The sequence below is a fragment of the Falco peregrinus genome, chromosome 3 (genome assembly GCF_023634155.1).
Source record: "Falco peregrinus isolate bFalPer1 chromosome 3, bFalPer1.pri, whole genome shotgun sequence".
Taxonomy (NCBI): Eukaryota; Metazoa; Chordata; class Aves; order Falconiformes; family Falconidae; genus Falco; species Falco peregrinus.
Window position 1 is genome coordinate 72,280,535 of NC_073723.1, and position 27,578 is coordinate 72,308,112.

Sequence of the window (27,578 nt, forward strand, 5' to 3'; positions counted from 1 at the left end):
CCCCGCGAACCGGTCCCTTAAGAGACACCGAAGACCAAAAGCACAATGGACAAGAGTTCCAGGCACAGGACTGAAGCTGAAGTACCAGCCAAATTAGTATCACCACAATAATTCTTATCTAAATTCTTAGCCGAGGGCACACAACCTTTCAAAAATCCGCCTACTTCCCCTCCCCCTAACATTCCCTTTCTAGGGACCTCATAAGGTCCCGTGGGACCTGGAGTCCCCGCAGACCTTGCTAAACCTCTTGCCGTGTAAAGCTGTCGACTTGACGGTGTACTGAACCATCCTCATCCTCTGGGACACGTTCCTCCTGCCTATGAAAAAAGCCACAATCTTTCTTTGTCCAAACTGCTGACGCGGCACGCACCGCCTTTGGGTACAGGGGAGGCAGTGAGAGGCCAGAACGGCACCAGGTTTGGGCAGTCACAGGCCAAACAAGTTCCATATACAAACTCCAGAATGTTAATGAGAACAGTGTGAGCTCGTGTTTTAACAGATAATGCCTTCGTTGTGTCCTTCATCAAGTCATTTTAAATCCACAATTTTCTAGTAATATTTTATACTTATAACAGGTAATACTGAAAATTAGCTTTAAGCATTGATCTGAAAACACTGTGGAAATAAATCCAGTATATTGCCTTTTCAGAAAACTATTAAATCCAAAGTTTATTCACACTCAAAACAAAACAAAACAGGTTTAAGTGTACTGTGAATCTATAAGGAGGCAAAGCATACATAGTTGAAGGTAGCAATGGTTTAACATTTTATTGAACTGGTGGTGCTTTATGTGCTGTTTTTAGTGAATCAATGAACAAAAATTGTACCTCGTGTCTTTCTTTATGCACCCTACAATCAAATTGCACAGTAGCAATTTCGTTCAGTCCCGAAGTTGGGAAACTGATTTCATAATTAAGTTTTCTGCAATAAACTATTTTACACCAAAGTAAGTACATACACAAAGTATTAACGCGGAAGTGGATTGAGGATGTTAATATATGCTCAATGCAATGCCATATAAAGACAGTTCTCAAGGAGTCTGCTTAGGTATTGTAAGCGATGTATGTTAGTATATCCAGCACTAATACAGCCCTGTTGGGTTTGGTATAAGTATCTTTACATGGCATTGCAGTGCACCGTGCAAACATATTCCACAAGAAAAAAATGTACTTGCTAACAGCAAAGATGGCTGTAAGAAATGGGTCAGTAAAAAGCCCCCTGGCCACTAGAAGCTTTGTTATTCAAACGTGACCTTTACATCCATCTTCTTTCAGAAACCTTCCCCACATCCAAGTCTTTGGAAAGAAACATGCCTAGCAAGTATCAGTGTACACTGAACTTTACTCAAAATAGCATTGCCAAATTTGCCCTCAAACATTTCAAACCTGTTGATCCCAGACCAGTAATGACACACAAACATGGAGTTGTTGGTTACTTAAGAAGTTTTGGCACAGTTAGCGTAGGAACTGAAATTTCTTTAAAAATTGGCACATAGTTTGGATTCGGTTGGCTTGGACCTTGATCCAAAGTCTCAATGATAGTTTGCTTCATATCTCTGCTGGCATCGCCTCTTACTGTCAGCAAAGCTGCAATATGGTCATCCCTGCCAAAGAAAAATGGTAAAACTGGCATTAGTGGGAAACTGCACAAGTAAGACTTTGTCAGAAGTACAATCCTTTCGCTAAGTTTCAACATGTAATTTTATTCTTAATCAGATTTCTAGTTACTCACAAGCCACTTTTCCAGTTCAATATAAAGCACTATTCTGGCTGCTCTTAGCACTCCAAAACATATTTTATCCTCCCAGAACACTGAATGGAAGTATTTTCATTATTTCTTTGCTCTACCACTGAGTAAGTACATGTACCTTCTAGTCCAGCTCAAATACTTTTTCATATTACCATTACTTCTCGTAAGTGGTACATTCTAAAATATGAAAGATATGAACACAGTCACACATTGTTTTAAAATTTGCCCAAGACTACAAGGAAACTGTGATGTCATCTTATCTGTCTTTTAACTTTGAGAGTAAAGAGAATTACCTGATATCAGGGTATTTACTGACTAAAGTTGAAACTTCCAGATAGAGCAGCGAAGGATCAGTTAGCTTGATAACCTCTGCAATGGCTTCAATGATGTCACAGAGTCCTTCAGTGTCCTCTCCAGAGCCCTGCAAGATGAAAAGTAAAAAAAAAACAAAACCAAAATCACCCAAACAAAGAACTGAATTTGCAGACATTAACAAAACAAAATATTTATGAATTGTCACCATAAACCTCTTCCCTCTTTTCCCCATTCTTCTTTGTCCAGAGATCTACCCTCAGGATATCAGTAAAGTCATGTTTTACAATATGTTTTATTTATCCACATGGTGATGCATTCTAGTCTTTAACTTTTGCTAATTTACCAGCATAAACATCAGGAATAACTAATGTGAAAGCCCGATCTCTTCTGAAAACTGGCCCTCCATTAACTTCCTTTTAGTCACTGGGCCATGAAGGCAGCTTTCAACAACTGATCAACTGAACTATAATATCTATTTAATCTCTTGACCATTTTAGCACTCTTAGTTCTAAGTCATCTGGTCCTGCTAATCTGGTATTGTTAATTTCATTTATTCCATAACCAATGCTTTAATCTGAAACAGATCTTATACAGAATCCCACATAATAAAGGACTCGGATGCAGGAGTTGCCCCAGCATCTTCCACAGTGAGCAGAGATGAACACTGCCCCTTCCTCACCCTGCCCAGTTTTTCAGGCTTTATCTTTCTCTGCATTCTTTTTGCATTTTGTCATCTGTTGGCCCTAAGAACTTTCCAGCAGATTCCTGCTCCTTATGCAGTTAAGAAAAAAATAAAAAATTTAGTATTCCTTTTAGGCCTGTCTTGTCCATTGCTTCTCCAATACCTTTTTTGGCCTGTTTTTTATATTTCTACTGCACTCTAAATGGGATCAACATACTTATCTTGTTGATTCTAAATGAATACACTGCATGATACTTTGGCAGTAAGTAACTGCATCAGTTTGATGCAGTATTGCCCTTTCTTCCAGACAGGAAAGGCAATGTCCTATTTTTATTTTCTTAAACAAACAACTGCATTTTTCTTTCATATGAATTCAGGGTACCTACCTCTGTAAGGCCGTTAATATATTCAGCTGCAGAGAGTTGTATAAACACAAAACAGTAGAAGATGGTGCTCAGGAATTTTAGCAGCAGGCCTGTGTGTGTTCAGAAACTCGTGACTGTTGCCCTTGATATGGCATCCTCGATATTCACAAGTCACCCACCATTTTTGAGACATACAGATCTAACTCTGTCTTCCCCAAACACCTGCGGTTTATTCTAAGTTACCAGATTAACAGCATTACCCAAAGCAAATACTTACAGCTGCAAGCTTCTTAAACAGGAATCTGAACTGCTCTGCTTCTTTGATCATTCTCTCTGCACCCTCTTTTCTCTCTTCTGCATTCTTGAAAGATATACGTTTTAACATGATTGCTCTGATGTATTCCACAACTACTCTCCGATGGGCCTCAATAGTCATTGTCTGAAAGAAAAGAAACAGGTGGTGGATTATGCCAGTGGTATCTGCAAACGTAGCCATTATTTTTTGTGTTTGAACAATTATTAGGCTTCGAAATGTGTATTTCCACTTAATCACCAGTACACAGTTTTTGCTAATATTACACATTTTGAGTGGCTTTAGATTTTTCACAATGTTAACAAAATTAAAATCCGTCCTTCTCTAATGAAAAGAAGGTGCCACTTATGACAGAGAGAAACAACAACAAAACCGGTCTCACTCTAACGACATGTCTGAATTGTTTTTGAGGAGCACCAAAGACAGAGGAACATTAAATAATCTGGGTGATCTTTAGAACAGAACAATGCTAGGCCTTGCTCTTTATATCTCTGGTCAAGGAACGACCAGCCATTGCAGAGGCTTCTGCTGGAGAATTCCAGTATATTGCATTGCAAATCTTGCCTACATTATCTGTACTCTGGGTCAAGTCTGGTAAGAAGCCTGGAGAGGTAGAAGCGATCACTTTCTCAGATCTTCCTTGACTGATTCACTGATCTGCACTTGCCTTTTTACAGGAAATAGCTACTGGTGACTACATGAAACATCTGGTATTGGTGCAAGAGTAATGCTGAGGTTTGGAAGTAAAGAACAAAACAAAATCCCCAAAACCTTTACATACTTTTTCAACTCTAATGTAAGGAGGGTCCTTAAATCCCACAAGTCCTCAGGTGGGTTTTTTTCCCTCCTAAGCGTGCTGGCAAAGATACTTCTGATTAAGAAAAAGCCTGCACGAAAGGTAACCACAAACTTTTAATCGTATTTTATTCATATATATGAAGCTTTAGAAGCTTTAGTTTCAACCAACATGTTCTTCAGTCAAAGTTTTGGAGAAAAGTTTCAAGAAAGAGAGAAAACAAAAACAAGGGAAAAAAAAAAGATGAGAGAAAACAACAGATTGCAAAGTATTGGAAGTTTTAGACCTCATGTAGGACACAGAAAATATGATTTCAAGTCCTGCTCTCAAGACTGTAGAGAAATACCAGAGTTTAATGGTTGTTCAGAGATGGCTTCTCTTGCATTGGTGGAATTGATGCCAATTACACAGAGGAAAATTAACTGCACAGAATAGACTGTGGGAGACTGACATGTATGCCCCATCCTACTGAAACATGAAAAACAGCTCTACTACAACTGAGAAAAAGAACTCTCAAGAAGAGCCAACAGTGCAATGATGGGACATTCACTTCGCATGCAAGGAAAATGGCAAAGCAGAATGACTGCAAGATCCAGATCTGCCTATTCCACAGCTGTGTCCTTATAGCCCACTGGGCTACAGTCTTTTTGTTCTGTTCATGTGGCTTTTAAAACTTGAATTTTCAAACCAAGATTAACCAAGAATATTTTAAAACCAGAAAAAAAAGCCCACCCAACCCAGGGGAACAAAAGTGTGTCCCATCCTGTGCTAGAACATAGAGTGGCTTTTGTGAGAGATTTTTTTTGTGCTGCGAGACAGACTGGAAGCAGGTATGATGAATGCCAGAAAATGTGTTTGTCATCCTCTTCCCCATAAGGTGGCAATAAATGCTACACCATGATGAAATACATGTGATTGCAGAGATTGGTCTTAACACTTACAGAAACTCACGTCAAGCACTATTAACCTCACAGTAACAAACCAATCTGGAAAAGAAAGCTGTTCCATGGATACAGAGTAATTCTGGGACCAACCTAACTTTTGTGTACTTTTTTGACTGAAAATGCAAGTTATTCACTTACATAAGGCCTCTAGGATCTGCAAATACTGAAGGTGAAGAGGTCATCAGAGGAACTTTGAGCAGTCCCCTCTACCTCTTTAACAGCTAAGGGAAGAAAGAGTAAGTGTATGATTTTGAGACTGTCTTTTAAATACTTCTACTTAGTAAGTGTTTGTTCAAAGACCTCACCTAAATCCTGATCTTGCTAAATTCAAATATTTCCTAAATCTTAGGGGATCATTTAAGACATGCCATCTTAACAACACAAAGCCGACTTTAATTCAGTAAAGGATAAAAACAAGTTAAGTAATGCTGAAGATTAAAGGATAATAGAGAAATCCAGATATCCTTTGACAGACCACGGGGGGGGGGGAAAGCACGAAAAAAAAAAAATGACCAAACCTAGCACATTATGCTGCTGTAACTGCACTTTAAACCTACGTTATGCATTTGTTAAACCTTATGGCACCAATTTAACTATACCTGATTTTACATATTAAAACTAGGAATTACAGAGCGTGCATTTATAAAACAGTAATTACAGGCCATCTCAACTAGTTTCAGAAGAGCTAATTTTATCTGACTATAAACTTCTGAGAGTTAGAAAAGTACAAGCTGGTAAGAATACAATCAGGTAACATGCCAATACTTCTTCTGGACTAACTCCTGCAACTCAGCTCTGTCTTTGAGAATATTATATGACTGTGAACTAATAGATGAGAGAGAGATATTAGAACCACACTTCTGCAATATGATTATGAACATTTTTTTTATTTCCAGTGATGAATCGATTCCAATTTCTGTATGCCAATTCTTAATTTCATTCAGTGTTCAGAAATTCCAAACCAATATGATATTCAGAGTACACTAGTAAAGTATCACAGAATACATTCCACCTACCTTTTTGTAAGGCTTTTTTATTTTTGCAAAGTCATTGAAATAATCCTCTACAGTGACACAGATAGTCCCCACGGCATTAGAACCCATCAACCACTTCTTTGTCATCAGCTCATTGAGATGTGGCTGAGAAGGTAACAAACAATTGATGAGAACAAATTATCGACACTTAAATCATATCAGTGCAGCTACAAAAAAAATACACAATTTTAAGTCTAAAATACACTCCTTCAAAAGGAATAAGCGGTTAGCATAGGAAAATGATGTGATCAGTTGCCAGAATGCTACCCTGATCTACACGCTGGGCGTGTATGTAAACCAACTGCCCTAACCTGAGCATTTGTTTCATACAGAGTTCTCTAAAATCCTTTGTTATGTTCTCTAATTAAATGCCTATGCTAAATTAAAAAATTAACATCCAAGGACAAAATTGGCACAAGTGCTGACAATGCCAATTTTAAATATGAGGCACTTTTAAACTGTGGTGATTATGCAACTTCATGCTTGATTTCTTGAACTGATACTGGCTACTCGGTTGTTTCTTTCTCCTTGAAGGCCCCACAAACTTCCTGTGCCTATATGCTTTACTTCTGTCCCAGAACTCCACAATACATAATTCCGTTATTCTCTACATCTACAACATCTACATACCCATCTTGCTTTGTTCTCCCCAGAGGAAAAATTCTTTTCATATTAGAGCATGGTATTTTATAAATTATAATAGTGACATGAAGTTTGAGGTTAATGAATTTCAAAGAATGGTCATTAGAGTAGACAGAGTGTCTTCTCATAATCAATGAGCAGACTTAATGAGAAATAAAGATTTTGCTTAAGAGCTCAAAGTTTAAAATAAAAATAAACACTGCTCCCACATCTTTCTTAATGTGAGTCATTCAAGGTGTTTACATTAGTTCAAAATATTACAAAACTAGTAAGTCCCAGAGCATCTTTCTTCACCCCTGCCATTTCTCTTAATTCTCCTCCCTCCCTCCCCATGCTCCCAATTTCTTTTTAAGAATAATTTTTTTTTTCCCCTAAGGGATTCTATACAAGAAGCTAGAATTCTTAAACATGGAAATTTATCAATCAGAAAGGGCCCACCCTTCAGAAGTCAATTAACTATCTTAATTATAGCTGTACTGCACCTGTACAAAGATGATATCAGCAGTAGTTTCCCAAATAACTCTTAAAAATCAACTACATAAGACTAAGTACAATCTGCTAGAAAATATTCACTTTATACAAAGCACCTGCCTGAAGTCATCCTGTGAAATATAATCAAGCAATTTTCCAGTCTCCTACATGCTAACTATACCAGTGAAGAACAACACTGACATTTACTGGCATTTTGATAGTACAATATATATAAAGTATGATTAGCAATCAAAAGTCTTCCTAACTACTTAACTCCTGAATTATTTTTCCTTACAAAGTAATACTTCTATTTTTTTTTGATGAAAAAGGGTTCTGACCTCTAAATCCATGAAGACTTCATCCAGCAGGCTAGAGCATCCTTCTTTGGCAATGACGTCTAAAGTTGCATCCATACTTGCATGACTGCTTGACAATGTGTCTTCCGTGTCAATTTTCAAGTATTTTCTTTTCAGACTGATTATAGATTCTCTGTGACAAATAACAATGCTTTTCATCACCTATGGATGCACAAGTGCATTGCTACTAAATTTTCAGAGTGCATACACAGAAAGAGACATGCTAGACAGCCTGATTTTTGCAAGGGGAAATAATGCCTGCTACTTGCTTTGGAAGCCTTAATTTACTCTCCAGCAGGAAAGAGTGATCAGCCTAGACTACTTGCACATTGGTAACGAACTACAGCTCATTTGCAGACTTGAGAATGGCAGCAGGTATAGATGAACATGGGGTTGGATTGCTGAACACTGAAACATAAGCGATGAAGATTTCTTTATCCTGTTTTGATACTCTTAACAGAGCAAGCTCTACCTTTACTTTTCTCCAGTTCAGTTCACCTTGATCACACTGCTTGAAGGTGAACTGTGGGAGATCAAATGTAAGAAGATGGGAGGCCCCAGACAAACTAACTGAAATGTCTTTTTCAAATTCTGAAAGCTGATAATAAAATTTTTCTTTGGCAATGAAATTCTTGGAATAACGAGTGGATTTTCACCAGTGAGGGACAACGGCTTGGCTTTCCAAAGGCAAGAGAAATCACAGCATCTGCCTCTTACAACAGCACTATACTTAAAACTGTTGCCCTTTTTAGTCGGCTGAACTATTTTAACTGAAACACTCTTTGTATGCAAAAGAAAAGATGGCCCTGGGAACATGTGGTATTACAAACGAAATATCAATACTTATTTTTCCTCACAATACTGCAAGGACACACAGACTTACTTAAAGGTCTGACAGTTGTTTATAACTGCAATCATGTACTGAACATAGCACTGAGGATACTGACGATTTTTAAGATGTTCTTCTTTATACAACTGTGCTTCATCTTTGTACCTGTAACATATAAAAGGAATGGCATTAAACAGACAGAACTCTGTTCTAACTTCAGTACACCTGCAAGACCAAATGCTCCATAAGGGTCTGTCCAGTATTTAAAAGCGCTTGTTGCTTATGTGAAGTTTAGTCTCTCAGTTCTGAGCAGATTCCTGCCAAAGAGGTCTTTTCGGTCTTCCTTATGAGAAAGAGATGTAAGTTTGAGACATAAAATGGAAATGACTCCAAAAATTAGAACGATTTGCAGAGAGGAACTGAAACTGTCACTCACCAGCACAGAGAACTTCTGTGGTGAAACTGGGGAAGGGAGGAAGAAAGCAAGAAAAGGAAAGGGAAGAAAAGCTTGGTTGACATGGATGTGATAGAATGAAGACAAAGCAATAAAAAAACATCCACAGGAAAAACACGTATTGGAATTGTAGGAACAGAGAGGCTGAGGCAGGATAAAGCATTTATATTTTAAAAATTATGTTACCTGGTTAGAAATGAATTCATTTGTTGAAGACATAGAAGGAGTACCTTTGTTTTCAAATCTTCATTTATCTGAGCAGCCACCTGAAGATTCTGCTCAAACATCTAAGTTAAAAATAGTTTAGTTACAAAGAGAGGCCTTTATCAGTGGTAAACCAGAGACAGAACTCCTGCGTTGGAGACTCTCCCTAGCACCAGCTCTACACATGCTTTGGTTTTTTTGTTTGGGTATTGGTTTTTTTTGTTTTTAAACAAGCCCAGACAATGTTGCTGACCAAACAAAAAAATCATTAATTACACTTATGGAAAACAGTAAGCTATTGACAACCATTAATGTGTGCTGCAGCTTTCTCCTGATACTGAAAACAGCTGCATTCTTTCTTCAAAAAGAAAGTACTTAATATTTCTAATTCCACAGGAATTTGGCTTTACAGTGAATCAAAGTTCTTGGGTCAGCTCCTGCAGCTAGTAATGAATAACCTTGTAACTCAAATTCCTTTGCATTCCACATATATGAAAGTACTAAGTTCATGTTAGTCAAGAAGAAAGGACCCCTAAACTTTGGAAACACAACCAGGCACAAGGTCTAGGTGACCTACAGGGAACTGCATTTGAGGGGGACTGGAAAGAAAGAGTACAAAGCCAGGTGGAAACATGAGCTGCTTTTACGCTGAGATGATTTTGAAAGTTTCACTGTTCCACGAGTCTCAACACTGGAGCCTTTGACAACACAGCACCAGAGCCAATCACTTTCTGAAAAGGATTAGATGAAGTCAACCTTGGCACTAATACAAATGTGAAAGAATGTAGCAAAAATCCTGGCATAACACAGGATAAAAAAAGAAGGGGGAAACAACTGCAGGAGGAAGAGCCTATTATCTTTCATTGAAGGTACCTAACACAGTATTTGTAAAGAAAAATTAGTAAACATGCATAATAAGCTGTCATTTTGCTGGTTGATAAAGATCGCTTTACAAGCTTTCCTTTTCTACTACCAATAACAGGGTGGTGCAGGTTGGGATTTTTTATTGTGGGTTTTTTGTTTGTTTTTTTAAGGGTTTAGAAATAGGAGTATCTTTTCTGTTTTGAGGCTATTTCGTAATTTGGAGAGGCATCAATGTTAACTGAAGCAGTATTTAAAAAGCAACATTTTTGATCTTTGACAGAACTTTTCTTTCCAGTATTAAGGTGTTTATATACTGAATAATTTATAGGAACAAATACCTGCCAACTATCTCAGCATCACATTAATAAACAATATTCTAATAATTTACAAGCACCTCATCTGGTAGGCTTATATTGCAAACTTACATGAAGAGACCAAAGGAAAAGCAGGTAAATAAATACAAATATCAACTAAATAGGCTAGGAAAAAAATGTTTCTAATTTACATGTAAAAAGAACTAAGTCTCTAAGTATTAAAGTGAAAAAGGCAAATGAAAACCTCAAAAGAAACAACCCCGCCAACTAAAAACTCTACAGCAAAAAACCCTATACTTCAACAGACACAGAAACAACGGCATTCCAAACAGTTTGGTTTCCCCCTCCCAGCCCTCCATTATCCCCAAATCTATACGCTGCTTCTGTAGATTTTCTAGAATAACCAAGTTCTCTATACCTGAAAAACAATAGCTGGGAGTGTAGTCTGATAGTACCCATCCTGATCTGCTTCTGGTTCAGTTTCTTTTATCCAGTCTTTTTTATCTGTCTCCAGTGCTTTTCGTAGCCAGCCAATGATATTAGACTACATTAAATAAAGAAACAAAGAAGAAGAAAAGATTTTTTTTTAATTTAACACAACAAAACCCCCCAATAAAATATTTGGAATAGCAGCCACTTCCATAATGAAGAGTGGCATAGTAACAGATAATGTTGACCACTCTCGTCATCCCTACAGGATATAAGTAACATTGACAAAGAGAAAGGTTAGTAAACTAGTGATGTAGTTTGAATTGAGCTTAGGCACCTTTAGGAAGGGGAGTGATCCAAACACAAAGAGCAAGTCAGTTTGTCAGAATATTTTACTAACTATGGAAGCATTTATTAAGTCTTGGGTTTTAGGTTTCAAACTGAATTTTTCCACAACTGGAAAAAATTAGCATAATACCTAACGTACAAAAATCAGCATGTATCTGCTTGTAGCTCCTTTCACTACAGTACATTTTAGCAAACTGATGATTGTTATTGCTGGGGACAAAACCCCAGGATTAGATTAAATGGGTTGTGTTTCTTGGAACTTAAGTGCTGCAGAAAATAGTGGTGGAGATAAAACAAGCACATTATACAACACACAGACATTAAGAACAATTGCTTTGCCATGTAGCTGACCAGTTCCCAATGGCTCTAAGGATAACAGGAGCAGTGTCTTTAGATTTAAGATGCACTTGAAATGGCATCCACAAAAGGAAATTATGCTCATGTAGTCAACAGGCATGAAAGGAAGAAGACTATTAAAAGAATCAAACTGGCAAATGTAAACATCCTGATTACCTTGAAAAGATCACATCTGTATCAAATGTTGATGTAGTTACTACAGGGACTATAGGGACTGCATTCAGTTGCTTGTAAGTACAGTAATACCTAACATACTAGTACTATGAATTTATTTAGACACGTAAGCGCTGGAATTCCTTCCTTTCTGATAAAATACGATTAATACAGTCTGTAAAGCATAATTATTCCTTGTAATGTAATAACGTACATCTATAAAACCATCTGATTATACCTTTATAAACAAACCTACATAAAGTACATGAACGTTTATAAAAGTAATGACACTGAGTTTACATTTGTCACATTAGTTCCCTCTGATGGAAGAGCAGCACTGAAGCACTAACGCAGCTATAAACTCATCTGAAGATGTCTTTGCAGTACTGTTACTCACAGTGAGAGTTGACATATACTTGCTGAGAAGCTGGTCCACCACATTCTGTGAAATCAGAGGATCCAGAGAATTTACATCCACTTCAGGAGACAGTTCTGAGTTTCCCATCATCTCTGTACTGAGTTTAAAAACAAACAAACAAAAAGACATTGAAGATTAGTAAAGAAAAATGAGATAAAAACAATGCAGCTTTTTTTGTATGACCGCTGTAAGGGGTAATTTTCCAAAATATATACATTACAAAAAAATCAAAAAATTCTTAATAGTAACTGCAACAATAAATGCATTTACAAGGAATGTAAATAAACTATATAAAAGAAAGAACAGGATGTAAAAGCTATATACCTTAGCATACATTAAAAAAACATGTGACAGACATTTTAAATATTCAACCCTTTCATGTGTTTCTAACTTTTATGTACAAAAACTAGTGATTGCTTGACTGAATAAAAGCCAACTGGTTCAGCCTGTGGGGTCTTAATAGGGGACATTTTTATATGTCTTTTACATTTCAGAGGTGATGACAGCTTCCATGTTCTGAATTTCTGAATGGGAAAGATGAGTGAAAAGTACAAAACACTCTCCTCAGTTTCTCAAAACAGCTTCTGTTTTGCTACTTGTATCACATCCATATCAAAGCTAAAATATATTAGAAGAAACTCTACCAACGCTTCCTATGTTGGTAGAAAATAGATCTAATATAAGAGGAGGAGGCATCTTGTGTACCAAATTGAAAGTGCGCTTCACTGGTACTGTATTATAACAGCACGATTAGCTATACTTGCAAAGGAAAAATCTTGATTTTATAGGATCAGAAAGAAACTAGAGTAACTCTCAAAAATATTTTGACAATGATTATATAACAATACTCTCCGGTGATATTTTGCATCTATGTATTATAAGATTATATGAGTTACTTGTGTAACCAAAACAAAAAACCCCAAAGCTACACCAAAGCACGACATTACAAGACCTCTTTAATATTTCATGCTCAAAAAAAATCAGTAACTCAAAACCACACTCTTCAGAGTGTGCTTTATTAACAGTTGATGGAAATATATTCAATCATAATAATATAAATTGTTTCACATTCCATTTCTAGTATGCTTGTCAGAAAGAAGCCACAAATTCTATATTTGAAATGGCAACTATAAAAAACAAATAGCAACTTTAAAAATCCTTTAAAACTGTTTAGCTTGTATATTTCTGCAAGTTAAAGTTGTTCTCTGGATACATGTGAGTCAGCACAGTGGTGCTTCCATGTCATGAAAAGAAAATCATCTCAAAGCACTAAAAAAAACCAAACCACACTATGGCTAACTACTTAACCAAAATTCTTGTCTTTGAAACCATAAAAGCTACCGTAACTGAACACTTGGCATTCACAGCATCTTCCTGAGCCTGTTGGAAAAGAGATTAAAGACATTTTAAGTGGCTCAAGCTATTCAGAAAAATGAATTCCATTCTGTTGCTTTTTACATAAAGAATACATGTAATAGCAGGACCTGCTCTATCTAGGCTTATTCAGGGGAATGTGAGAAGCTGTTCATGGCACCATGCCATATTTGAAAGTATTTCTAGCTTCATTATACCATCATTAGCCCCACTACACAAGGCCACAGGGACGTTGTATCTTTCTCAAAGCTTATCAACTGAAACCCCAAAACAAAGACCATAGGTCCAGATTTATTAATACCTGTACATTTCCAAAGCTCTCATTGACTTAGATGTGAAAGAGAAATACACCTAGCACAGTAAAACTGCATCCCACCCAAATATTAAAGGCTGTTATTCCACATGGAGCATTACTTTATTTCTCAGTTATGAGACAAATACAGCTCTAAAACCAGTTTCCAAGACATGGTTAAGAACACTATTCTTTTAAAACTCCTATTTTGGAAGCACTGTAAACAGAAGTTATGCATGGCTTTCTTATCAATTCATTACATGGAAAAAAAACCCTCAATGTTTCTCTTAATTGGACATTATTTTCTCATCTGGTTTTGAAGTGTAGCTATAATATGCAAATAGAAATTTAGATGTTCCCTCTAATATTCAATTACATTTAATAAAAGTAGAGAAAGATTAGAAAGGGCAAAACTATCTTCTACCATACAATGTTTCATAGATGTGAACAAGGAATGTAACACCAGTTTAGAACCTATTTTTCATACAGGGGGAAAAAAGGGTGAAATACCACAGAAACACAGTTCTGATGATGTCATATATGCCATCCTCCTTCAGAGTTTATTATAAACATATCCATATAAAGAATTATATATTGTATTATTAAGAGATGCTCAGCAACTGAGATTTGGCAAGCTCTGTAAGCATCCTGCTTGAGCACTTTTCCCATTCACAAGCCTGAGCCTATTTCTTCTTCCACTGTCCACTACAAACATACACAAAGTTAATTATCATCCTCTTTATAACAGTTTATTGTAATCTACAAGAATAGAATTACTGTACTGCCCTCTCAGGCTTTTATTTTTTAGAGGAGAAACTCAAAGCCTTAATTTTTCCTGAGATATTCCCTCTAATTTCTGTCACCCTTGTTACACGGATATACAGGGGAGACTGCATTCTCAGGTGTCTTGCACCGTGCCTACTCCTCTCACTGATTCGCTTCCTTTACAGGAGACGGCCATCAGGTGCCATGAGCCACATAAATCAAAAAGGGATCACTCCTGCTAAAGCAAGTTGTTTGCCTAGTAAATAGATGAAATGCTGGCTTTGCTCTCTGCCTTTGCCCTTCCTATGTTGGAACACATGGATTGAGAGAGCTTTAGCTCTGAATTGTCTAACTCGAGAGCAATCTGCTCTACTTTCTGGGGGAAGGGTAGAAGGGCAATTTTAAGACCAAGAATTGCCTTACTGGAACACCAGCTCCAGGACATAAATGAAGAACCTGTAAGCAGGATTTCTGCCAAGACCAAATCCCTATAGGTAGAAGGATTCACATATTTATGTTTTTCATTCACTGTGGAGTTACTCCTCTGGCCTTCTATTAACAAATAAGAACAGGCCAATGAACTCAGCTCCTTATTAGCAGCTGCATCTCATATATCCTGCACAGGTATGTAAGTATGCATTAGTGGGAGCTCTTGATTGTTCCTCGCAGGGAAGAAGAAGCAGGAGAACTTCACAGTGTAAAGTAAAACACAGAATTCTGAACAAAAAACGAACTTTAAAGCTGGTTATAAAAATTCTACAGAACAGCACTACCTCCTAACTATTTGCTTTATGGTATTATATTCTAAGACTGTCAAGCATCCAATTTGTTGAATCTGTGAGACTGAACAATTGAAGACGGCAAAAGTGTACACAGCAGAGACTCTGGGTCAATGCCAGCTATTGAGAACAGGACTATAGTCATGAGCCGCAGAAAGACTAGCATTATTTTTCCCCCAAACAAATCAGTTGCTCTAGTAACTACATGCCAGCAAAAACTAAACAGTTGCCATTTCAGCCATTTCTACCTGGAGAACAACAACAACAAAACCCCCACACACCAACCCCCCCCAACCACAAAAACAAACAAAAAAACACCTCAGAGAGAGACAGACATAATGCTTAAGTTATCCCAACAAATTACACAACTCAAAAGGAAAGAGTTTAAGAGTACCACTAGACAGAACCTGTAAGCAGAAACTCTTCGAAATAAACAAATCACCACATAGTTCTGAGAGAAAACCTAGAGGAAGTTACTATATTCCTTCCATTTAACAGTAATGAAGCAACACTGATACAGTCCCAACCCCTGTACAAAAGAACAATAGAAAGCTAATAACCATACAAATCTTGTGGGGCTGCAGCCAACGTCAAGCATTTTCAAACACAAGCTGTCAGTCTCTTCTGCTCTTCCCAATGCTTCACCAAACTGGCACATAAACACAAGGTGACTGTAGCTTCAAGCAAGTCTTCAAATGTATTAAAACTTTAAGCTTACGAAGCAACTAAAAAAATCACATATTAGAAAATGCAAAAAAGTTTTAAGGAGCAATTCCCAGAAAGCCAAATGTGTAACACATATCAAACCAGCAAATTCTTTATTATTATCCCTCTTTTGTTTTATCTTCTTATATGTTAATAGACATGCAAATGCTAGCACATAAACTGTGATTTGCATGCTTACTCTCCACTATTGCTAAGAGAGAAGATAAGGGGATCTTACCTTTTGTATGTGTTTAAAACCCAAGTTAGAAGGCTAACAATCTCATTTGCTTCCAGATCCTCTGCAGCAAGCTCTTGCATGCGGGTGGACAAAGCTTGGTGGTACATATTTAGCAATTTGTTGAAAATATCATAATGTGGAGGAAAACATTGATCCAGCAGGGTTTTAGCCACAAGCAGGTCATCAAGGACGTATTTACGTATGATTTCTAGATGGCGCACAAGCCACATTTTGTCAGATTCTCTAGTATCTGCCTGAGTGCCTTCAATTCGTGTGCTCACAGTTCTTTCCAAAATGTTGAACATTTTTTCTTTCCACTTCTTTGGTCTGCCAGGAGGTATGAATCCAGTTTGTTTTTTCCGGTCTAACATGCGCCTGTCAATTTTCTCCTCCCTCTCAATTATCCTAACAACAGAAACAAGCAAGGTTGGATCTCGACGGACTGTAACAAGAGATCTTTGAACCACCATCCAAAGTTGCTTCGCCAACTCCTCAGAAAGTTTCTGCATATCCCCAAAGTATGTATGGATGAGGTTCATGTCATGTGTGTTTTTGCTGTCCATGCGATACTGCTCATACATTAGGTTATCTCGAGAACACTCTAAATCCATCAGTTTTCGATGAGCCTGCAGAAGCTCCCCTCGCTCAATCAGATCGTGGGTCTCCCTGACTATCTCTGGAACTGAAACAAAGGCAAAAGAAAAGAAGGGGGGGGGGGGGGGGGGGGAAGAGAAAAAAAAAAAATAATAAAACAACATAATCAAAATACAAAGAGTAAATACAAGACAATAAAAGCACTAGGAAACAAGCTGGAGAAAAGCTATAGTGATTCTTTTGAAATAATTAACAGGAAATTATTTTGATGTATTCAAAATTTCTTAGTAAATGCTATACATTTTCATACATTATTAACTATAATGCTCCATTTTGACCAGTGGCTAAACAAAGATCACAGTGCCAACAGAACATAATTTTCTTTCCCTCCCTGTCTTAAAAAAAAAAAAAAAAGTCTACTATGAAACAAATTGCAGTACTAGCTTTCTCATGTCTTACACAAAAGGCTTTTAACTTGCCTGACTAAAAGTCACTTATCCTGTTGAACCTGGGGCTGCATATACCCAACAAATACTGAATTGTACCACCTTCTTGAAGGAAGAGTTTTTGCCTGCCTAAAGCACAAAGGAAGAATAAAGATAATTACCTATGCTGCTTAACTATTTAGAAGACTTTATTCTTTACTATTTTTCAGTATTTAAGGAATACTGTAGAAGATAATTAGGATCCTGTGGGGAAAAGAACTGAAAAATCTCAGCAGAAAGAACTGTCACTGCAAAACAGCAATAAAACTGGCAGCCCCAAAAAAGATCTGAAAAGGCAGTTATACACAATCATTAATCATGATGAAAACCACTTGGTTTCTAAAACATTTGTTTTGCTCAGAGTGAAGTCATCATCAACTATACTGTTTAACAGTTCTGGGGGGAGATGCTTCACACCAAAAACCTCTCACAATGCCGGAAAAGAGAAGGCTTATTGTCTCATCCATTATTGCAAAGCATAATGCATTCATTAGTGTAAAAGAAAACAAGATCCCCAAAACAATTCAGCATTGGAACATACAGAATTTTGTTGTTCTTTGTTTTTTATTGCTAGATATTGCAGGTAAATACTACTCTTTTAAAAAGATGAACACCATATCCCAGTTTCGTACTGTAGCAGCTAGACACACTTTTAGAGAGATTACACAAATCAACCTGGTATGACTGGGAAACAATTTTTCTTTATAGGTGCATTTTGTGAATTACTATCAGGAGAGAAAAGGAGAAAAAAAGACTATTTAAATAAAATCAAAGGGGTATGATAGATTTAGCCCCCATTATAGGGGTAAAATTCTTAAAATTACTGAAAAGCTGAAAAGTCCTGGCAAGGAATTAACTCTGATTCAAGATAGAATGGAACGTGCACCAAAAGGGCTGCACAAAAAGACAGATGTAATCCCTTTAACTGTACAGTATCCATTAATCACATTAATCTTCTTTAAATTTTGCAAACCTTGTAAGATGTGCAGTAGTGCAAGGAAGAAGTGTCTCCCATGTATAATTTCTTTATGTGTGAGTTGGTTTCTGTGATTGTGGTGCCCGATTCCTAAGCAAGGGCGGCACACAATTAAAACTAAATTATCAGTTCATACTTACACTTGTAACATTAACAGAAATCCTTGAGGTTCCTAACTGTTGTGAGAAAGACTACCATGGAATCTTTGACTGGAGATCTTGCTGTTCTGTATTTTGCCTTTGTTTGCAAAAAGTTTTCACTTCCTAGGATCATTTTTACCCAACAGACTTGCTGTAGGTGCCCAACTCACTGGCAGCACTCCATCTCTTTCCAAATTTTCTTTCTGTATATGTTGCTTGCATACTTCAGTCTTCTATACTAAACATGTTATCCCTGCTACTAATCGCTAACAAGAAGCTTCTTTGTGACTTGTGTCTGATGATAAGATAGTCCAGACTAGGAGTTCTTAGAGCACAATAAACTCCATATATATTACATGGTCACCAGCTACTTCCCTGAATGTGATGTGTAGGTGATTCTTCCTTAATTCTTCTTTCCCAGCGAGGTTTAAAGTTCTCAACATTGCTTGACAACCTTACAGCTGTTTGTACCATTTTAAAGTGCTTTCAGTATGTGATGAATTTTAAAAAGAGCATTAGATTACCTGAGAAGATGTTCTTGAGGTTTTCTACAGCAGCTGCCAGTTGGCTATGTTGCACTACAGCATCCTTAACATCCTTGAGGTTTTCTATGGTGTTGATGCTCTGTCTCCAGTCCTTATTGACATCTATCAAAGACTGCTGAATGTCCTTTACATCATTCAGTGCATTGTGCAGTTGACTTAAACCCGTTCGTACTCCATCTAACTGTGACTGTATTGCTGCCTTAAATACAAACAAAAAGACAAAGAAAGAACTCATTAAGCATTGCAAGTTCTGTATTTTCAACATTTCTCAAGAATTAATGTTTATTCCAGTATCTAACATTTTCAGAGAAAAAACCCAGACACAAACTGAAAAGGTAATATCATAGCTTACTAGAAATGTGTAACTTAATCCGTGTATGCATACATTTGGGTTTTTTTTTAAGTTTTAAAGCTGTATCTAGTCTTAAAGGGCTTAGATACAAGTGGTTTACCTAGAAGCTTAGGCAGACAGATCACCGCCTTTATAAATCTATATTAAACCAGAATCATGGGAAGGCAGAATGAGATTTCTTTGAATTTACTTCATAAATTGATTTCAAAGGGGGACAGCAAAAGACAGCTGATACAGATGTCTCAAAAGAATGCTTAGTACATACAGATTCATAAAGCATTTTACTAAAGCAATTAAATTTTGAGTGGCAACTGAAAAAGTTAAAAAAAATTAAGTTCTGAAATAGTCTAAAAAAACCCAAAACCCTCTGGCCTGTCATGACTGAAGGCAAAAAAAATTAAAAATATCAAAAAGGAATTCAGTCAAAACAAAACACAACACAAACCTCAAACTGAACAAAATTTTGACACTGTGACAAACATCAACAACCAGACCAATAATCCAACTACTAGATTATTTTGGCATCGAGAGGTTATTGATACAGATATCTCTTGTGACAGGTGACACTTGAAATAATGACTCTTCAAATAGCCTATTAGTCCTGATTATCCAGCCACCTTACAGAAAATGCATTATAGTGAAAGAAATCAGATCACATCCACAGCATATTTTTGTATATGTATTTTAAAAAAGATGTGACTGAGATGAAGTCAGGTAAATGGAAAATGAAATTGGAAATAACGGACTTGAAAAGACAAGCCAAAGGCAAGGCATCAGTGAAAACTCAGTTGCGTATCTTGAGGACTTGAAGCAACCAGTAAAAAAATGAGGCACTAATGGTTTCAGTAAGCTCAAAACACATTTTTTGCCATACTTTTACAGCCAAAAAGCTTGGGCAGTCATGGAACTTTTTGTCTGATACTAGAAGCCAAAGAGGAAATCCTGGTAACTATGAACACATTAATTGTGTTTTAAATGTACTGGGAAAGTCCCACAAAAATGCAGTGATTATTATACTGCCGCTATTTATGTACTTTCAAGCCATGATATGCTGATTTTATTGATAAAAATGTGTTTTCCTGTCAAACCCAGTATAATTAAGCAGGGGTAAGGCATTTTTATACTGTATCTATCTACAGAACTGCTGCATTAACACATTTTTCCTCTACAGAAACTGAGGTAATTAGCACACTCAAACATTCAATGTGATACTCAAACACAATCTTCTGAAGCTGACCATAAAGTATTTTTAAAATCCCATGACTATTAAACGGTAAATACTTCTGGTTTGATATTTCATTTTTTCTGAGGCAGATCTTCCAAGTATTACATATTCAAATTTTTTCCTATTTAACTTCTGCAGAAACTTGATTATGTTAAACAGAAACAATCACTGATATTGGTCAGTGACGCAAACGGCCAGGGAGAATTCTAAAGACAGACATCCACCCATGTTCAGTGTGTCTTCTAGTAGTCACCTGGGGCCAGGGGAGGGGGAGTGGGCAGGGAGCAAGGCATGTCCTAGCACTGTGGACTTTGCTTCCTAGAATGCATCTTCATCTTACATTGGATTGAACATCACTGTACTGAAAAAAACAAAAACAAAACTAAGCCCTCCTAGGAACAGGGTTCAAAACTTCATTTTTATCTCTTTTCAAGTGACAGCCCTCAACATGAAGCCATGGAACGGGGATCCTGGTTACCTGGTCTCCTTAGAGCCCTATGGTTTAAATTCATGATAGCACAGCAGCTAAGAATCAAGAGGTAGAGGATTTAAGCATGTCTACACACAGGAAAACCATGATGTAGGAACTCTCCTAGGGATATGTATACAGTATTTCTTCAGGAGGACAGCAATTCAAAACTTAAGTTCTCCCATTAACTGAGTGAGTGCACAAAGACGTCTGTCAAAGCTCGTAACTTTTCAGGCCCTGGAACAGAGTCCAAGCAGCTCTTCACCTACGTTTTGGCCTGCAGAGCCCAGAAGTACCAGCCTACAGCGCTAGCTGGTGCTTACCCACCCATCATTTCAGAGTTCTGCTACCTATCCTTAAAAATACTGCTTCACTAACTGCCATCAGTCTCACACATGAAGCAGATGAGTTTGACATATTTCAAAGCAGTTTTTCCTGTAAGAATTTATATAATGCAGGAATAAATGCAGGAATAAATGCAGAGAAGGATGTAAGAAATGGACGTAACCAAGTATTCGGGAGATGATACAGAGGGAGGAATAAGATAACGAACTGGAGGAGGTGCTGGTTTTTGGGCAGGACATAATTTCAAATCTCTGCTGCTTCATCCCTGTAAGTAAAACACAACTATTACCCTGGTTTTCTACTCTTCACTCTGGATTAACTTGATTATCTTGGTTCATCAGAAGAAAATTATGACAAAGATGAAAGCATATCCAGTCAGAAAGAAGCACCAACATGTTCATGCCAAAAGATTTACCATGTGTTCATTCGCACAGATGAAGCAGCTGAGGTTTTTCAACAACTTCCAACTTGAAAAATCCAGCTGATGATCCTGATGGCCCTGTCTCTCCATCTTCCACACCATACATATACACAGCTTAAATACTGACCCTGTCTCTCCATCTTCCACACCATACATATACACAGCTTAAAAAAGAGCAAGAGTATTTCTTACATCCTCTCTGTGCTCCCATCCATTACAGTAATACTTAGGGAAAAACTACTTTGCCATCCATTGCATCACTAACCAGCATCTGTTTCAGGAATGCATCCTGAATGGATTAAGAGGTATTGTACTACTTTTTGGAACAGGTATTTCTGACCATTTATAGATGATTGAAGTTAACTTAAGGAAAACAACAAGGAAACTAGTATGAAGTGGATTTAGACATCTGCAAAACTTAGAGAGTTATGTGTAGTCATCACTGTCTATAGAAGCAGCCAGTAGGCAAATGACTGCTCGTATATTATAAATAGATCACAATAACTAAGCAACTGATCCATTATTAATAGATACCACTATACGCTTTCTGCCTTAAATCTGAAAAACCCAACCCAAGTCATTAGGAAAATTTGTTTCTATGCTACAGGCAAAAATTAACATGTCATTTGCTAACAGATCTTTTTCACTGTGAAAGAAGACAGGCTTTCTTCTACTTCACGCAGACTCCCACAAAGAAGGAGTCATCAAATTTTTGTAAGATAAACTAACTTATTTTGACATATAAAGTTTAGATACAGTGTATACCAGCCATTTTGATCTTTTAAACCCCAAAATATTTCCTGAAACACTCTTCTAAGGCCTTACTCCAATTACTTAACAAAGTGGTCTAAAATGACTGTTGGCTAGTGAGTACCAGTGAAGGAAGAATACACAGAACTTAGTAACATACAGACACTAAACACAGGATGACTTTACTCATATTTCAGGCTAAATCTGTGTGTGTGCAGGTGTATGCACTCACATGTACACATTTGAAGGAGGAGGGAAATCATGGGGTAGACTTCTGCAAGAGACAAGAATGTGAGATTTTAGCTATCTCCCATAAACCCACACAAATGGCAGACTAAAGTGACTGATCTTTCTCAGATGCATTGAATGATGATGCAATCATCAATTTTTTGTTACGAATTTGGTATTCAGTCATTAAGAAAAAGGTTTGTTGCCTGCAGGCTACACAGCATCAGGGTAGCTGTCTGTGGATAAACTGCAGAAGTCACAGGACGTAAGAACACTTGAAATGTTTGAATAAAAATTAGATGTACAGCATTAATTTGCATTACTTTCAAGATACAAAGTTTCTGGTTTGGACACAGAGGAAAAATTAAAGTTCATGGTTTAAAACTATCTGGATGAAAATGTGGAATCAAAAAAACAGAAGCAAAAAAAAAAAAAAAAAAAAAAGGAAGTCACATTCATGCTGTACCACAGACACTCAGGTTTATCAAACTTTGTACCTTGAGCCGAGCTTCTACTGAAGCCTTCTTACGAGCTTCCCTCCTGCGATACTGCTCCACTTTATCCAGCTGATCAGGACGCTGCAGCATTCCCGCTACTCTCTGAACAGCTGTTGCAACTGCTTCCCTATCTGTTTCCTCCATTGTTGATTAGGACCTCAAAATGCCTTCATAATTCAACAGTACTGAAAAGAAATGTAACATTTTTAGAAATTTTTTTTCATTTGATGGCTATGTGTCATTTCAAATTTAACAACTGGAGAACTACCTTCAGCAACAAAACCAGTGCAACTTGACAGAAGTATCGTTAGCTTGCATTATACAGAGCACTTACCAAAATTCTACAAGAATCACATTTAAAGCCACTTAACTCTATTTCATTAGTTTACATGAAATGCTCTCTAGTTACTGTTTTTGCATTTATCTTGCTCTCCATAAGTATGTATATAAAAAGACAACAACAAAAGAACAGCAAATATTCACTTAAACACCAGATTCTATCTAATCCTAGAGTAGGTTTGCCTATTAAAAGGGGAGTGAGACAAGCATAAAGGAATCTTCTAGCAGGTCCAAGCAAAAACCCTAACTCTTACTGAACTGGAATCTGGTAGACCTGAGGGAACCATAGCCCCGCTGCAGCAATAAGTCAAATTTGCTACCAAAAGTGGAAAAACAGCTGTGAAAGCTCTAAACCCACAGACCTAACTATAAAGCAGTTGCATTTAAAGACTTCTGATGATTTTTTTCTTTCCTACTCGTTTCCAGTTTTTCTCACATTATCAGTCCATCAAACGTGTAGATATGCAGGGAAAAATTAATCAAGTATTTCACCTAAGCTTCCAGCTGAATTTCTAGTGCATGCAAACCAGTATGCAGAAAAGGTAAAATCTGCTGGCCATCAAACCAGACCTGTTCTCTCAAGCTTCACTAGCTACTAACAGAAAGCAGGGAGGATGCCAGTCACCAAAGATGCAAGAACTTGGTGTCCACAGAACTCCAAGGAACATATCTAGAGGTCCTCATTCCTTCTGAATTCTTTCTAGCATGTCTTCAGGCAAGAGAGGAAGTCTGGAGAAAGGAAGACTTTCCCTTGGTTGAGGAAGATCATGTTAGAGATTACTTAAGGAAACTTGATACCCACAAATCCATGGGCCCCAATGGCATGCACCTCTGAGTGCTGAGGGAGCTGGCAGATGTTACTGCCAAGCCACTCTTGATCATCTTTGAAAGGTCATGGTGAACAGGACAGGTGCCTGAGGACTGGTGGAAAGCCAGTGTCGCTCCAGTCTTCAAAAAGGGCAAGAAGGACCACCCAGGAAACTACAGCCCTGCCAACCTCACCTCCATCCCTGGAAAGGTGATGGAACATATCATCCTGGAGGTTATCGTGATGTATATGGAGCAAAAGGTTACCAGGAACAGTCAACATGGATTCACCAAGGCAAAACCATGCCTGATCAACCTTCTACGATGGAATGACTGGCTGGGTAGATGAGGGGAGAACAGTGGATGTTGTGTAACCTCAGCAAGGCTGTTGGCACCGCCTTCCATAACATCCCCATAGGTAAGCTCAGGCAGTGTAGGTCAGATGAGTGGGCAGTGGGGTGGATGGAGAACTGGCTGATGGCAGAGCTCAGGGGGGTGTGATCAGCAGCGCAGAGTCCAGCTGGAGGCCTGTAGCTTGTGGTGTTCCCCAGGGGTCAGCGCTGGGTCCAGTCGTGTTAAACTCCAGTCATCGCTGACTGGGACGAAGGGGCAGAGTGTGCCCTCAGCGAGTTTGCTGATGGTACAAACCTGGGAGCAGGGGCTGACACACCAGGCGGCTGCGCTGCCATTCAGGCAGACCTGGGCAGGCTGGAGAGCTGGGCGGATAGGGACCTCATGAAGTTCAACAAAGGCACGTGCAGGGTCCTGCACCTGGGGAGGGACAACCCCACGCACCAGCACAGGCTGGGGCTGACCTGCTGGGAGGCAGCTCTGCGGAGAGGGACCTGGGAGTGCTGGTGGGCAGCACATTGCCCATGAGCCAGCAGGGTGCCCTGGTGGCCGAGGAGGCCAGTGAGATCCCGGGGGGCATTAGGAGGAGGGTGGCCAGCGGGTGGAGGGAGGTGATCCTGCCCCTCTGCTCTGCCCTGCTGAGGCCACATCTGGAGTGCTGTGTCCAGTGCTGGGCTGCCCAGTTTGAGACAGACAGGAACTACTGGGGAGGGTCCAGCGGAGGGCTGCAAAGATGATGAGGGGACTGGAGCACCTCTGTTATGAGGAAAGGCTGAGAGAGCTGGGCCTGTGTAGCCTGGGGAAGAGAGACCGAGAGGGGATCTTCTCAATGTCTACAAATATCTTAAGGGTGAGTGTCAGGAGGACGGGCCGGGCTCTTTTCAGTAGTGCCCAGCGACAGGACAAAGGGCAATAGGCACAAACTGCAACACAACAAGTTCCTTCTAAGTATGAGGAAAAGCTTCTTTTCCTTGATGGTGACAGAACACTGGAACAGGCTGCCCAAAGAGGTTGTGGAGTCTCCTTTGGAGACATTCAAAACCCTGAATGTGACTGTGCAACACAAGCCAGGTGAACCTGCTTTAGCAGGGGAGTTGGACTGGATGATCTCCAGAGATCCCTATTAACCCTGACCATTCTGTGATTCTTCTAATCAGACAGAACATTTTAGGTTCTGCTGCCACAACTACAGATTATACTTTCTCTATCCATATTATTCCTTGAAAGTGGCTATCTACTTTCAAAGCAGCCTGCATTCATATATCCAGCACATCATTTAATCTCAACAGAACAGTGATCTGATGAAGAACTGTGAAAAACAGTGTTGTCAGCACTGCTTTAGCCACAAATCCAAAACATAGCACCATACAGGCTGCTATGAAGAAAGTTAACCTCAGCCCGGGCAGATTTTGTACAGCATTAGTAGAAGTAGTCATTATCTGAGTTTAAAAAGATTTCTTGCAAGATATGCTTAAGAGGTAGCCTATAAGCCCCTGAGTCTACGTTTCGTGTTCCACTATCTGGTATCTCAAGATCTGTATCTCTAGTATCTTCAAAAGTTACATGCATAAGTACACAGTTATGCCAAAATTATTTCTACAGTATAAACTCATGTCCTACTTTACCTACTCAGCTAGGCAACCAAACCCATCACTTCTCTATTAATGGCATGTTTAACTCAAATGATGTTTGATTTCCTACTGCACATCTCAAGGTGAAGGCTCTATTCCCACTGCTCACACTTTTAAATGAATACTCCAGTGTTTGTTTAACCCAACCCTTTTCCAAGCTATCAGGACTGTATCTACAATTAAAAAAAAGTTATTCTAAAACGAATAAACTACAGAAATGGTATTTGCAATAGACAGCTTTAAACTAAATTACTGCCTTTATTGACAACTGAAAACATTCAATAGTTATGATAGCTTTAACCCACACAGCCACTACGCATGGACATTAAGTAGACGTCACCAGTAAAATTAGTAGCTGGTATATTGTAATCTCCTAACCAACTACTCACTAACTTGCTGAGGCAGGCAGGTTGTTGCACAACTACTGACCATTCAAAAGGAAAAGCAAACTTTAAGAAACCATGGCAACTTTGCACAGAGGCTATGAGCCAAACCCACAAATATTTACAGAGCAAAGTACTGGAAGAAATGAACAAAAGCACGTCCCGAGCAGCCTGGGAAGGGCCTCGGCGGCAAGCACACCCCTACCCCCGGGCTGGAGCTCCGGCCGGGAGCCGAGCCGAGCCAGCGGGGCGGCCCCTGCCCCCTCCGCACCGAGCTGCTGCGCTGGGGCGCGCAGCGACACCCGGGTGTGTGGCACAGCTCCGCGACAGCGCCGGGCGGCAGCCCCCGCCGGCAGCCCGGCTCCTCCCGGCTCCCCCACGGCAGCGATCTGCATCGACGCAGGTGCCCGCTCCTGCCGGGCAAAGGCCGGAGACCTGCCCTCGGGCAGCCAGGCAAGGCTGCTGCCCCCGCCACATCGAGCCCCTTCGGCCTCGGCTGAGGCCTTCGGGCGGCGGCCGCGCCGACAGAACACTCAGCACCCGCTTCGGCCTCGCCATCCCGAGGGGCTCCCCGGAGCGGAGCGGAGCGGCCCGGCCCATCCCGCCCCCGCGCTGCGCTTCCCGTTGCCAGACTCGGATCGCTACAGCCAGGGACGGCCCGGCAGGAGCCGGCACACCAGCGCTGGCCAGCCGAGGCGCTGGCACCGGGCCAGCGGCGGGGGCAGACGGAGCCGCCGCTGCCACTTACCGGCCGCAGCCCGCCCCTCGGGAAGGTGCTGACAGTCCGCCAGTGCGCACGCGCCGGGCGCACACCGCGGCCCACCGGCGGGCGCGCAGGCGCAGAACGAGG

General features: G+C 39.3%; 1 protein-coding gene across 1 annotated transcript; it reads right to left on the reverse strand.

The window, feature by feature from the left end:
* Positions 1-637: 637 nt before the first annotated feature.
* Positions 638-27,577, reverse strand: EXOC3 (exocyst complex component 3). Its single transcript, XM_055800530.1, has 13 exons — positions 27,477-27,577; positions 23,218-23,402; positions 18,910-19,129; positions 16,191-16,872; positions 12,017-12,134; positions 10,751-10,876; positions 9,137-9,237; positions 8,551-8,661; positions 7,650-7,800; positions 6,181-6,303; positions 3,389-3,550; positions 2,043-2,170; positions 638-1,603 (listed from the first exon to the last, which is right to left on the reverse strand). The coding sequence occupies exons 2-13, from the start codon at positions 23,359-23,361 to the stop codon at positions 1,432-1,434; spliced, it is 2,238 nt and encodes a 745-aa protein (XP_055656505.1). The 5' UTR covers positions 23,362-23,402; positions 27,477-27,577; the 3' UTR covers positions 638-1,431.
* Between the last annotated feature and the right edge of the window lies 1 nt (position 27,578).

Bases quoted from the DNA above. Each gene is read 5' to 3' on its own strand.
- EXOC3 (XM_055800530.1), bottom strand. From the start codon at position 23,361: ATGGAGGAAACAGATAGGGAAGCAGTTGCAACAGCTGTTCAGAGAGTA. The intron at 19,130-23,217 runs GTACAAAGTTTG...TTTGTATTTAAG, and splicing joins CAGTAGAAGCTCGGCTCAAG to GCAGCAATACAGTCACAGTT. The intron at 6,304-7,649 runs GTCAGAACCCTT...TTACCTTCTCAG, and splicing joins AAGTCTTCATGGATTTAGAG to CCACATCTCAATGAGCTGAT.